Here is a 14,090-nt window from a genome sequence, read left to right as displayed (position 1 = left end):
AGTTACGACGTTTGGGAGTTGGGAGTGTCCTGTAAGGGCCCGCTTTCAGCAGTGGTCCTCCTGCAGAATCTAAGGTAGACAGTCGGTTTTCTAAATGGCCATATTCCTAGCTCTGAAACACAAAGGAGTAAAGATAGTTCCTGATCAGTTCTCACGTGGAGATATAACCACTTGGTTACACATAGATTCTTGGTATATTAGGGTAAAGGGCAAGTAATCTTGGGCCCATTCTGCAGAGAAATGAATTAAGCTTTAGGGTGGTAAAGTGGCTTTTCTCCTCCAAGTCCAGGGTTGTCAATGATAAGAATACTTTTAAACCATCTTCTGTGTGTGAGATCCACTTTGTCCTCAGGATATTTCACATGTGGCAGACCCCCTGGGGCACCTCATGTGGATCCACAGTCATAATGGTGCCTCATTAAACCTGATTCCTTCCCTCTGCCTCTGGACATGGCTCCGTGTGCGGCCGACACTGTCCTGGAGCTCTTACCTGCATGTTGCTGCCCCATTGAGCCTTCCCTTCCAACAAGGCATCCAGGACAGCCCGGCTGGGTTCCTCAGCAGCGGGGTCATTCCCACTCACCACGTAGTAGGACGACCTCACTCTCTTGAAAAATTCAACGTCGACATTCTTACTGTTACTGTGGTTGGGAATATAGCACAGGTCCAAGTACACAGGGGGGCCTGGAGGCACAGCTGAGGGCTTGGACGTCTTGGCAGTTCCTGGTCCTTTGGTAAGTAAACAAAAACAAAGAGAAAGCCAGGGTCACAGGAATGTGCAGCAAGCCATCTGTCCAGTACACCTTCCTACTCATTCCCAAAAAAGACTTCTAGGACCTGAAGCGGGGGACTGGGCATTTGCCTCTCATAGAGGGCATTCAACACTGGCCATTTGAGGAAATATCACCTGGTTGGTTATTTACCATTTCAACAGGCAAAATAAAGAAGGGGATGTTTCCCTTTGCGGACAACCCCTTAGGAAGTCAGAAGAGTTTCAAGGCCTTCTCCAAAGATGGAACTAGATATTAACACTCCTCCTAAAAGAACTACTAATGTGTATTTTAATTTGAAAAATCATCTAAGAAACAGATTTTAAAGAACAAAAGAATCTGCATTTGGTAAACCATAGTTTAGCAATCTTAGTAATCCATGTTAACATCTCATTTGAAATCAGTTTTGCCATAGCTGAATACTATTCCCTAACATTCTGCCTAGCCAGTGGTTGGGTCATAGCACCATATGATTTCCAAGACCCTCAGCACCTGAACCTCATTCATAAACTGATGAAATGCTGTAGTCTCTCCTTAGGACAATACTCTAAAATGTGAGCCATCTCTCAGACAAGACTGGATACCAACCTTTGGCAAGAGGAAGGTTCAAAAAGACTAAGCCAGTCAGGACATACCAGCTAAGGTAAGGGGCACGTGGCAGCCAAAATTCTCAGTCTAAATCACAAAGCCCGGGTAAGGTAAAGATTAACTCGAAAGCTTCTTGGCACCTTGTTGGGTGAGCTGGCTTTCTGATTTGTTCTAATCAGAAGACTTAAACTTTTTGAAACATTAATAGAAGTAGCATTCTAAGGCAGTGTTTCTTCACCCTGGTTGCATGATTAGAATCATTTAGAATGCTTAATACTAATGCCCAGGGCCCAGGGCCCAGGCCCCAGAATCTGGCTTAACTGGGCTGGGGTAGGACCTGGGCACCACCATTTTTTAAAACTACTCCAGATGATGCCAATGTGTATGTGGTTTGAGACCACTGCTGTAAAGCCATTTAAAATGCCAGTCAAATCTTACCTTTCTACAGAGGATGTATAAAGACTGTCATCCCAGAGTCAAAACTAGTAATGAATTCCGTCAGTCGTCTCGTTTTATTTTCAGGGGGATGGGGGAGTGGTGAAATCAGCCAAACTAGTATTTAGATAAACTGACTAATTTTATGAGCAGTTTAAACAGCCATTTTAATGAACCTAAGCTCAAACCCCTCAACATATCCATGTGTTAGATCTCCCAAAGAATTCTGATTTGTAGCAGAAGTTTATGAGTTTCATTTCTCCTCATAATTAAAAAATGTCCAGTTTCCCCTTGCACACTGAATCACTGCCATCAACACCAAAGCAATATTGCTCAGAGAAGCCAAAACAGGGAACTGCCAGAACTCAATTCAGGTTTGTTTTCAAAATCAATCAATAGTGCAATTTGTCTTTTTAGAAATCTGTTGGGAAAAGTAAATGCAAATTAACTCAGCCTCAAAATTATCTCTAAATGACAAAAAAAAAATGTTTAAAAAAGATCTGTTATGTGGGCTAGTGTGTATGTTTGGCAAGTTTGGTAACACATTTCAGTGGGGTTTTATCTGTTTGAATGGATTTTCATGTTTTCTCCTGAGTACAGGTCAGCTGTCAAGGCCTTCAGATGAAGGAGTTAATTATCTGGTGTTTTTTTTATTAATTCTAAGCACAAATTCAGTTTGTTTCTACATGCAAGTAAAAAGAGGAAATCTGATTAAGACCTGAGTCTTGAAATTGATGCTCCATGTTGTTTAAAAGTAAAAAAAAATGTAGTTGTAACTAACAGTGCCTAAAACATACTGAATTTGAGTGTCCCAAAGTTTCATCCATCAGATTTTCCTTAATAAATCAAGGAAGTGTTGCTTAAATTATTTTTTGCTTTACATGTTTGGGTCAAGTTATGTTACTTTGTGAACTGTGATCTAAAAATTCCTGAATAAATATGTAAAACAAATAAAATCTATTAATTCAAATCCCTGTGATTGGTTTTAACAAAGAGGAATTTCCATCTGAAATAGAATTCTGAGTCTGTTAGGCTGTGTGGTCAGAGAGGGAGATAAAGAGAGCCTTCAATGCTTTTCTCTCAATTTGTACTGGGTACCCACTGGTCAACTGAATTCGCTGGTTGATAAAACAGAGCATTGCCTTTGATGGGGATGTATTTCCAGCCTGGTGATTTTTTTTTTCTAACTAAAATTTTTAATTTTAAGATGTTATAATTTCATTTAAAATATTTTTTATTTTAAAAAAAATGGAACCTAAATTTTGGGTCTACAATGGTTATTCCAGGCTTGGCTTAGAACTCTGGTTCTCCCTGGGCCTTTGGGACCTCCTGGCCCACGTCACCTCAGCTTGATTCTGGGGCCAGTGTGGCTGAAGCAAATGCCAAGAGAATCTTCCAGAGAAGCCTAAAACACACATCCTTGGTTCTAAAGATTTAGAACAATGCTGTGGTTGCTGTGTTGCAAAAGGGAGCAAACCCAGGAGTGACATCTGGGAATGGGAGCTGCTCTGGACCCTATGCTGAGCTCTCCTCAGGCCCATGGGCTACACTGGGCTGAGATCTATGCCTTCTGGCAGAAGACAGTAGTAGAGGGAAGGGAGAGTACTACAGTGGTAAACTCTCATCTTCCAGTAAAAAGTCAAATAGAAATGCAGAGGCTGCAATTAAAAGTAGAATTGTGTCCTGGATCAGGATGCCAGCACCTTCTACCTACCAGCAGTTGCGGTCTTCACCGACTTGGATGTGGAAGTGTTGGCAGCATTCTTGGTCTCCTTGTCTTTCTCTTCCCCACGTGGAGCTTTGAACTCAGGATTGGTGGTAGTTTTTGTTGCTTTTTCCACAGATTCCTTCTTCTTAGGAGAAGCCACTCTGGACACCTTATCTGAAGATTCCTTCAAGGCCCCTGGCTTTGGTGAAGCTGCAGAGGGCTTGGACTTCCCATCACCCTTCTTGACAGGTGAAGATGACTTGGTCTTTGTACCTGGCTTTTTGGTTTTGGTCTTTTCCTTCAGGTCTTTCTTCAGAGCTTTGCCCAGGTTCTGCTCAATGGCCAAGGCCTCGGGGTCCATCATGGACACATCAGGGTGGCGTGGAGAAGGGCTGCGGTCCTGCATGGGGGCCGGAGGTGGATCCATGTGTTTGTACGTGACAGTTTTGTCTGTGGGGATGGTTTCTGATTCATCTTCGGAGTCGATATTCGCATCAGCTGTGATAGAGGGGCACTCTTCAGTCTCCGGGGGGACATCAGAGTCGGTCTGGGACGGGGCTGACTCGCTCACTGAGGTGGGAGGGGTTTCATCACACTGTCGCCCCTGGGGCTTTCCTCCTGGAGGCGGTGGGGCTCCCCCTGATTGGGTGAGGGGCTTCTCTGACTCTTCGGTTGGCTCTTCACTGGCAAACCACTCGAGAGGATTGGGATTAATGAAGGAGGGTGAAAGCTCCGTCTTGGGATGCTTGTATTCACAGGAGGACACAAGGCATAAGTCAACATCCTGGCGAGCCTCGGAAGGGGACTTCTTTTCTGCAGAGTAGCACTGGTCTGAAGTCTCATAGGAATACGGAGACACTTGGGGGGTTCTAGCGATTTTCTCTGTGGTCTCATAACAGTATGCAGAAGTATCAGGGGTTCGTGTAGCTGTTGTCGATGTTGCATATGAGTAACTTTCAGACTCAGGAAAACTGGCAGTTTTCTCAGTGGTCTCGTAAGAGTAGCTGGAATCCCCAGGTGTGTGGCCACCCTCTTCAGAGTCATCATAGCCATTGCTGATGTCATCCAGGAGCCTTCTAGACCTCTCAGTCTTTTCGTAGCTGTAACCACTCACTTCCGGGGTCCTTATTGTCTTCTCATGTATCTCAAATGAGTACCCTGACTCTTCGGGGGACTGTGTGGTCTTCTCAGTAATTTCATAGGCATACCCACCGTCTTCAGGAGTCTTGGTGGTTTTCTCAATGGTTTCATAGGAGTAGCCACTGTCACACGGGGATTTGGTGGTGCCCTCTGTCTTCTCATAGTAATAGCCACTCACGTCTGGGGTCCGGGTAGTTTTCTCATAAGACTCATAGTCATAACCTTCTTCATCTGGGGACCTAGTTGTCTTCTCAGGCTTTTGATAGGCATAGCTGAAGTCACCAGGTGTCTTCCCTCCACTGTCCTCAATGCCAGATGTGGTCAAATCTCTGTTCAAGGCTAGATGGTGTTGCATCGTATCAAATAACATGGAGGCACGGAAGCCATAGGGCTGTGCGGATGCCGCATCCATTGGTGGAGGAGAGGAAGTGTGGCCAGCTGCTATGCTCTCTTTGACTGCAGAGGTAGAATCTGAAAAACTAGGTGAATATAAAGGGGAGGACTCTCTCGGGGTGAGTGGAGAGATATCAGATTTTGGTGAGAGTTTCTCTCCTTCCAGACTTTGCACTTTTTCAGAGGTGAGTGAGGCATATAAGGATATATCTCTGGGAGGAACAACATCGGACAGAGTATCTTCTTGGAGAGGAGAAGCTATCTGAGACGGGGTGTGTGCAGAAGAGGTGGATGGTGAGGCCTCAACCTGAGATACTGAGATGAGCTCAGAAAGATCATTATCTTGGGTGTAGGAGGGCTCCTCCGTTGGTGGGATCTTATGTGATAAACTAGAGTCCTGCATGTCGGAAGGACTATAGTCCACCTCAGTTGGCCCATTTTCAGTGATGTGAAGCATACTTGCACCCACTGTAGGGTGATCTGGAGACTGTCGGCTGAAGTCCATAGCAAGGGAGTGCTCAGGGGATTCTTGGCCAAATTCAATACTCATCGAGGATTGTTCAGATCTGTGATCTTGAACTGGTGTCCTAGATTTGGCTGTTTTAGGGGAGAAATCTGGTGGAGAAATTGACATTGGTCTTGGGCATTCTTCTTTAGATGGAGACATTTCTGTTTCCTGGAAAGTGGTAGGCGTTTGCACAACAGACACTGAAAGGGAGTCGTCAACTTCTGTGGAATGCGGGGAACCAACTTCAGCATGAAGAGAAGGAGACACGTCATCTGTTGTTGGCTCTGGAAATGAGCTCGTAGCCACAGAAGCTGTGGAGACAGAGGCCACACCCTCCATATGAGAGTAAGTGTCTTCCGCTACACCCTCATCAACAGGGGTAGCTGACTTGTCTGAGACAGTGCCTTCAGAAATGGACATCTTAGTGTCTTCTTTAAAAGATCCAAACTGACTGACATCTATTTGTGTAGGAGAAACATCTCCTAATTTCCTTTCTTCTAAAGCCAGTCCTGACTGAGAACTCATAGCTTCAACATCATCAGTTTTCTTTTCTGGACCAAAATCTTCCTTTATTGGTATAAAGTCTGTGCTCTTCCCTTCCTGTTTGTCTTGGAAAACACCAGTGGAAGTCATGTCAGAAACTGGACTTATTTGGTCTGGAAAGCCTTGTTTTCCATTCTTTCCCTCAAAGGGGCTTTCGGTACATCTGCCAGGAGCCTGGTCATCAACACTTAGAAAACTTTCATATGCAGACTCAGATCCAATTAGGGGAGGGCTCCGTAAAGGAGACAAAACTTTTTCAATAGGAGACTCCGAGTCAGGCACAGGTTCATCCATGGGGCTTATGGAAGCCCTTTCACTCTCATCTTTGGCATCACTGAATTCAAAGCTCACTGGGGCTGCTGGTGGTTTTTCAGTGACTTCTGTAGGAAGGTGACTAGATTTCTCCTCAGTGGGAGATTGGTAGTAAGGTGTGTGACCAGCACTGCCAGTCACAGACTGGGATGGAGACACCACTTCCAGGGTCTTATCCTCAGGACTGGCACAAGGTTCTTCAACTACTTCTTGGGTCACCTCAGGAGACACTGGAACTACTTCTGCTTCTGCTGAGACTTGAATTTCATTGGGTGTCAGAGAAAAGTTCACGCTTCGTTCACCCAGGGGGGTCTTTTCTATGGGTGATGGCGGAGATGGACTCAGGGAAGGGCTCTTGGGTGGACTGAGTTTTTCATCTGCAACTGCTGAGACCATGTCTTTGATCTCCAACATGGCACTGGCTCTCACGTCTTTCTCTTCAGAATAGTAGGCATCACGCAGAGCAGATCTGCTAAATTTGTCTTCCTCCATGGATGAGGGTGGTGAGATGGTGGAGGCTGAAGCATTGTAATCCTTCCCATCAGTGGCATCTGTTTTTGACTCTTCAGACAGTCCGTTGAGTGATGTCACGGCAGGTTTGGGATATTCCTGAGAATACAGTGCAGACTCGTATTTGGTGATGTTGACAAATTCTTGAGATGGGGACTCTGTCTCTTCATTGTTGGTCTCATCACTCATCACGTCTCGAGGAGTGGACATCTCATCCATGGGGGTGGGCTCACTGGATATCTCAATGGTAGACTGAGTGTAGCCAGAGGTTGCAGTGAATTCTTCAGGCTGGTCTTCCCGATTCTCCTCATCAGAAGCCGTGGCCTCGCTCTCTGAACCTCCAGGGAGAGTCTCATCATGAATTGAAGATGCTGGTTCTTGGACAGGAGACTGGACTCCCAGTTGCTTGCTGGATGTGGTAAGGAATCCGTACTGATCCTCGGCACCACCAGCTTCTGCAGCCTTGTCAACCACGGCCATCACGTAGTCTTCAGCTTCAGCTTTCTCCGGCTCGTAGTCTTCCTCCCTGGCATCCTCGGCTTTGTCCTCCTCATATCCCTCCTCCTCAGACAGTTCAGCTTCTCCCTTCTCCAGTGCCTCATCCATGTCTTCTTCTGCGCGGTCATCACCACTGGCCACAGACGCCCGCTTCTCCCTGATGTGCACGTCCGCCTCAGCCTTGGCGCTTTCCTCCTCCTCCACCGGGCTGTGCTTGGAGGTGCTCTCACACACATTTTCTTCCGCATCCTCTTCGGGCTCCTCAGCCTCCTCAGTTTCTGCCTTCTCTTCATAGTCTCCAGTCTCCGAGGACTCCTCAAAACCTGCTCCTTCGTCCTCAAATTTTTCTGTGTCCTCCACCCCCTGCTTCTCAACTGGCTCCAGCTCCTCGGGGGTTTGCTCGCACTCACCCTCCCCTTCAGTGGTGGTGATTCCCTCATCGGGGGACTCGGCAGGACCTTTGATGACTTCTGTCTCCTTCTGGATGACGTAGGCTTCGACAGGCTCCATTTCCTTGAGTTTCTCCTCATCTTCAATTAGCTCCAGCTGAGGCTTGATGTCTTTTGATACATCAACCTCTTCAGCCTTCAGCTCTTCAAAGTCCTTAGTCAGATCCTCGGGGGATGACATAAGGGACCTCTCGGCTTCGAGATCTTTGGCAGGGCCAGTGGTGGCCATTCCAGCTGCTGCCGCCACAGCGGCCACACTGGCAACGGCCGCAGCCTCTGCTGCCTTGCCTTCCTTCTTAACGACTTTAATTTTCCCCTTCTCCTTTGGCTTCCCAGCAGCAACAGAATCTTTCTTGACAGACTCTTCCTTCTTGGGTACTTTTGGTTTTAACGCAGCTGGTTTTTTTGCTTCAGGTACAGGAGTAGATGGTTTCTTTGTGTCTTTAGGAAGTTTCTTAATTTCCTTTTTGGGTTCCTTTTCCTCCTTTTTGATTTCCTTCTTTTCCTCCTTCTTAACTTCCTTCTTGGCTTCCTTCAGTGGGGTTTCCTTCTTAACCTCTTTTTTGGCTTCTTTTTTCTCTTCTTTCTTGACTTCTTTTTTGACCTCCTTCTTCACCTCTTCCTTTTTTGGTTTTTCTTCCTTCTTGATGGGTGTCTTGTCCTCCTTTTTAGCCACTTCTTTCTTTGGCTTTTCCTTTTCCTTCTCCTCTTTCTTTTCTTCAGGTTTTGCCTTTGTTTCTTTTTTCACCGTCTTCTCCTTGGCGACTTTGGGTTTGACGTCTGTGCCTTGTTTCTCAGCCCCCTCGGCTTTGACTGGAGGCAGCTCTTCTTTGCTGGGCACCTCCTTTTCGGCCACGGGAGGCTTGGTCTCTGTTTTTACTGGTTTGTCTTTTTTCACTGTTACCTTTTCTTTGCTTTCCACTTTGGGTGGCTTTTCCACATGATTAGCTTTTGTGACTTCAGGGGTTTCTTCTTTTGACTCCTTTCGCACGGATTTGCTGGGAAGTGGTTTTGCAGCTGGCTTTAGACTCTCCCGGCTGTCAGCCCTCTGCTTCAGTTTTACTTGTTTCATGGCAGGAGTGGCCACCTGGCCAGTTAGCTCTTTCTGGGTGGCCAGGGGCTGTTTCAGGAAGTCTAAATGTTTGAGCTTTTCCAGTCCTTCCAGGATACTGTATTGGGTGCTGTTGCCGGGGAACAGGACTCGGATGATCTTCTCGGCAGGGTTTGCTGGATGCCACACAATCAAAGAGGAGACCGAAGTTAAGTAGGAAATTGGGATATCTATTTCTTGCCCATTAGGCAGGATTAGTTCAGCCTTGTCTTTGTTGGTGCCAGTCCACTGCTGCATAAAATACTGCATTTCCTTGCTGCTCTTGACTGGGTTAAGCACATACATCTCGAGTTTACCAACTCCCATTTTTTGGAAGAGAATGACAGGCTCGATGGTGTTGCCTACACTTCTGAATAGAGGCTCTGGCCTCATGGACAATTTGTTTAGGTACTGGAGAGTGAAGCAGGCTTCTTCTATGCTTCTTTTCATCTTGATGTTTGGCTCGGGATTTTTCAGATTTTCAGGTACATTGAGAAAGACAACTCCTAAGTCAGGGGAAATGAGGTTTTTCATCCAGTCACTATTGGTGGTAGAGCCCTGGGACTGTTCTTCCTCCAGCTCAGCAATTTTCCGCTGGAGCATGCTGTTTATCCCCGGCAAATTGTCATCCCCAATGTGGGTGAGCAGGATGGAGTCTACGCGGTCCAAGTGTCGGATGAGCTTCCAGAAGCAGGATTTTCTTTCTGATCCTCCGTTGATGAGCATATTGAATCCATTCACTGCAAACAATGCAGAATCGCCCCTCCCTCCTGGAAAAATGTAACAGCAGGGTTTGGAGAGCTTTAGAAATCCACCTGATGTGGGAGGTTCTAGGATATCAAAGGGCGATGGGACTTCCACTGATTCTGAGAGATACTCGGTAAACTCAGAAAGTCCTTCCATTTCTGGCAATATAGAAGCAGAGTTGAGTTTGATATTGATGAAGTCTTGGAGATTGTGTCTGTCAAGATTGGAGTTCTTCCAGTCCCCTTCTTCGGGACAGAACAGGGTTAAGCTGGCTTTGTTGGCAGGATGGGTGGTACTCAGTAATTCCCCAATCTGGGATTTAAGAAAATAAGAGGAAAAAGAAAGGAAAGGTTTAAGTGACTGTCATCACTGATCCATCCTCACCAGGTGTTATAAGATCATTGGGTGCACTCAGGGCTGATGTCAGAGATGCTAGTTGGTATTTCCATACTGATAAGTTAACAGCCTATCCCAACTGCTCTTACCATCACCTTCTGCCTCAACTCCCTCCCCCTGCTCCCACCCCAACTCCAAGCACCTCCCCCTGAGACCACCATCTGCTCTTGCCCAGCAGGGGAGCTTCAGAACTCTGCTCCAGTTCTAAGACCAGTGACCATCTGGATGATCAGTGCCTGTGCAGTTGTGAAATACTTTGGATACCACCCCTGGGTACTTGCCATGCAAAAATGCCCTTTAAAAAATATTCAGCTATCACAGGGGAAGGCTAGGTGAGTCATTTCACCACTGATATAAAACGTTTTCTTTTACTTCACTGGGCTTGGTGATGACACATTAAGGGAATTTAGATAAAGTGCACATGTTGTCAATTTTTAGAATTTGGTTGGTAGAGAAGAAAAAAGTTTGGTGGGGGTTTTTGCCCCTTGGAGACAGGAAGTTATAGATTGTACACCACTTCAAAAAAGTACTGGCATCGGTTCATACTGTTTAAAATATGAGTGGTTCATCCAGCAGATTCTCTGCAAATGCAGACACTTTGAAACCATGATGATTAGAGCAATTGGGTAATTATGTGAGTAAGTGGCCAAGTTTGTCCCCCATTTGCTCACATTTAAGTCCAGGATGAGATATTGTACTCTTCTGCTACTCCTATTCTTTTCAGAGCAAGCTGGGTCTGAGTGGCTAAGATCAAATTTGATGCAAAACTTTTTCTACATATTGTTTAGTACCACAAGATGGGAAAGGAGAAGAGCTAACTGGGACCAAAACAGAGATTGTGGCTTAATGAAAATGTTGTTTTGTTTCTCACTCTATCTTATGGCCCTATGTCTCACGGTCTTAGCCTAGTAGACAGCAAGAGACAATCATGCCATAAGCTCCACTCTTCCTTCAGTTGCATCAAAGCTCAGAGTTTCCAGTGAAAAGAGCTCCGTGTCCTTGATGGTAAATGATGAAAGGGCAAAGCAAAGATTTCACTTGGTCCAGGCATCCCTGATCAAGTGGGTCTAAACTTTTCCCTTCCAATGTTAGAGTGGTTTTTCTCCATCTCATACCGACATTCCTGGGTACCAACATTCTGAGGCTACTAGTGTGAATGTTTAGAAGGGTGAATTTTCCAATGTTGGATTGCAGTAAAAGAGCCATTTTTGTTTTGTTAGCGTATTGGTCCTGTATTTTATGCAAAGAGTCACAAAATAGCAAAACAAGTCTTTCTTGGACTTTGCTGTTTTCCTCTCAGTTAATGTGACAACTTCCCATAAAAGGGGTAAGAATCAACTATTTTAGATGCTAAGAAAACTGAAAAAGCAAATGGTAGCCATCTGTGGGGGTATTTTTGCTCAAATTATTTGCTGACCAAAGCAAGCATGAGCACCAAACATGATTTCTTGTCCAATCATTAGCGCAGGCCCTCGTCACCTTTACAAATGCACAGTTATGCTGCTCTCTATCCTAAGTTTCACAGGGAGCACATGCAAACTACTCATGTCCTATAACACATTTTAGAGAAAGACTCTAGGATATAGCAAACCGCTGAGGCTTTAATATTGAAATTTAAAAATTAAGTTTACTTCATTTTGATTTTTGAAATTCCACCTTGAGGAGGGTGGTAGCTAAGGGTACGATCCAGCAGTCAGTCATTAGCTCTTTTTATGTGAAATATGTCATCACCAAGATCAAAGAAAAAGTCAAAAGACTTGAGGAATACCTCACCTCTACCCAGAGAGTTTCTGTGAAAGGAAGGAGATGAGCCCCAAAGAAAACAAGGCTGCACAGAATTCTGAGGAAGTCAGGTATTGACAAACAGCAAAGAGGCCGGTGAATGGAAAACTATGATGTACAAGGAAGAGCAGAAAAGAAAGTTGGCACTGCTGGTCAGGTTTCTTTTCAGTGAGAGAAAACCAGTTCCTTTGGAAAAGCAACAGGGTACAGTGCATGAGACGAGAAGGCCGTCTCAGGCTGCAGAGAGCCTGTCATGAAGCAGACAGATGGAAAGCGTCAGGGAGGAGGAGGAGGAACAACTGCTAAGACCTGGGAGCTACACAGCAGAAACAAAACTTCCACTTCCCCCCAGAGCTGGCTTCCAGACCTGTGTACCAGCACACACTCTGGAGAGTGAGGGCCTCAAGGGCAAAGACTGGGTCTTCTGAGGGCCTGCTCAGTCAACGCTTATTCAAGGAACACAGAACAGTGAGGCAGAGCCACCGATGTGAGTAGCGGCAGGGAAACGGGGGCTTCCGCCAAAAGACTCAGGAAATCATCTAGTAAATGGTACCTGGTAGAACCTATTATATTAAAAGTTCCTGAATAGGAGGAAACACATCTTCCATATCTCCATACCATTGCTATCTTTGTTTCCCCAGTACATCATCAGGCTCCAGAGGTGTCTGCTGACCCTCATTGAATTTGGCCAATTCAATACAAGCTATCCTCCTGCACTGGACACTTGGGAAGCGACCAGGACCTGCTAATACTTCTCAAGCATACCAACTGCTACCCTCCCTTTGTGCTTACAAAGATGGGTGGGAGGGAAACAGTATTGAAAGAAATACTGCTTGGGGCAAAGAGTCTTTTTTGTTAATTACCTTTCCTAATTAAATGCAGGCATGCTGGAAGAGGAAGGAAGATAGAGGAAATAAATGACTTTACTGCAGATAATATTAATGAAATAAGATCTGAATTTTTAAACCATAGCCTACTAACTACATTTCCTTTTTTGATTAGGTTATTTGCTTGGCTAATGAGGGAATACAGCAGGCAGACTATCTGTGTTTTAGCAAGACGTTTAACAGGCTCTCTGGACAGTGTGATAGCAGAATCGGGGAGGATTTGTAGCCAGCCATACAAATCCTGCTGCTTAGCATCAACCTAGAGGGAGGTCCAGGGCGGGCTGCCTCAGGGCTCCTTTGCGTCCTGTTGAGTACTGACTTGGATGCAAGTGGTGAAGGCATGCTTATCAAATCTGTGAATGGCATGAAAATGGAAGGCATAGCAGAACGTGGGATGGCAGAATTAAGACATTTAGGGAAGCTCTTGATATTGGGATGATGATGGCTATACCATCTCTAACGGGAGGCATTCTAAAGGGATAAATGTAAGGTCCAATAAACCAGCTGGGAAAGCAGGATTGGGAGATTGCAGCTTATCAACAATATCCATGGAAAAGACTAGGGGATTTTAGTTGACAGTCAAGTGGATTTATCATAAAGCTAAAGAACCTTAAATGTCAAGGCTCCTCACTGGCCTGGGCCCCCTCCCAAAGTCCTGTACTTAATTGTGTACTAATAATTTAGTTTTCTTTTTGTTAAAGGGAACCTCCCCACCAAACTTTGTAAATCAGAGTTCCTCGGAGCCTACATCCCCTCCTTGCTGACATTTAATTGTGGATAGTGACGATCGAAAGTTACGTTTAGACTTATTGAATAGAAGATTATATTGAAAACTACAGAAGTCACTGGCTCTCACAATCCTAGTCAGTGATCTCTGGAGTATGGTGTCCACTGTGAGTCGTAACATTTTAAAGAAACTGGACCAAAAACAAGTTGAAATTGCTGGCTCCTTCTTCTTGGCCTTAACCGCTAAATGCTACCCCTGGGCCCCTTTCTCTTCTAATGCATTTCTCCCCCTAGGCTGCATCATCTATTTTCTGGTGTGCTGATGGCTTCCACATTAATATCTCCAGCCCACTCTTAGCTCCCCGTGCTGTGGACTCCTGCATCTGTTTGATAACACCAAGGCACTGAAACGTGGCCTAGACTGAGCTCCTGCATTTCCCCAACCCTGTGCCTCCTGCCTGCAATGGAACAGGTTTGAAGGACAGTGACCAGAGAATGTAAAGAACTTTTAACATCTTGTTTTATGAAGAACAGTGGGTAGAACTGAAAAGGTTTAATCTGGAGGGGAAAAAAAGCTGGCAGGCTCGGTGAAGGGTGTCTAAGACACT

General features: G+C 45.4%; 1 protein-coding gene across 2 annotated transcripts in view; it reads right to left on the bottom strand.

Moving 5' to 3' along the window:
- MAP1B (microtubule associated protein 1B) overlaps positions 1–14,090 on the bottom strand; it is a 93,646-nt gene that overhangs the window by 5,140 nt on the left and 74,416 nt on the right. For both annotated transcript variants that reach the window (XM_010974977.3, XM_010974978.3), the window contains 2 exons: positions 3,508–10,003; positions 491–729 (listed from right to left, as the gene is read on the bottom strand). In XM_010974977.3, the coding sequence (XP_010973279.1) occupies positions 491–729; positions 3,508–10,003 (6,735 nt within the window). The remainder of the gene's footprint in view (positions 1–490; positions 730–3,507; positions 10,004–14,090) is intronic.

The sequence above is a fragment of the Camelus dromedarius genome, chromosome 3 (genome assembly GCF_036321535.1).
Source record: "Camelus dromedarius isolate mCamDro1 chromosome 3, mCamDro1.pat, whole genome shotgun sequence".
NCBI classification, from domain to species: Eukaryota; Metazoa; Chordata; class Mammalia; order Artiodactyla; family Camelidae; genus Camelus; species Camelus dromedarius.
Note: the sequence above shows the minus strand (reverse complement) of the source record. Positions and strands in the feature narration are given on the sequence as shown.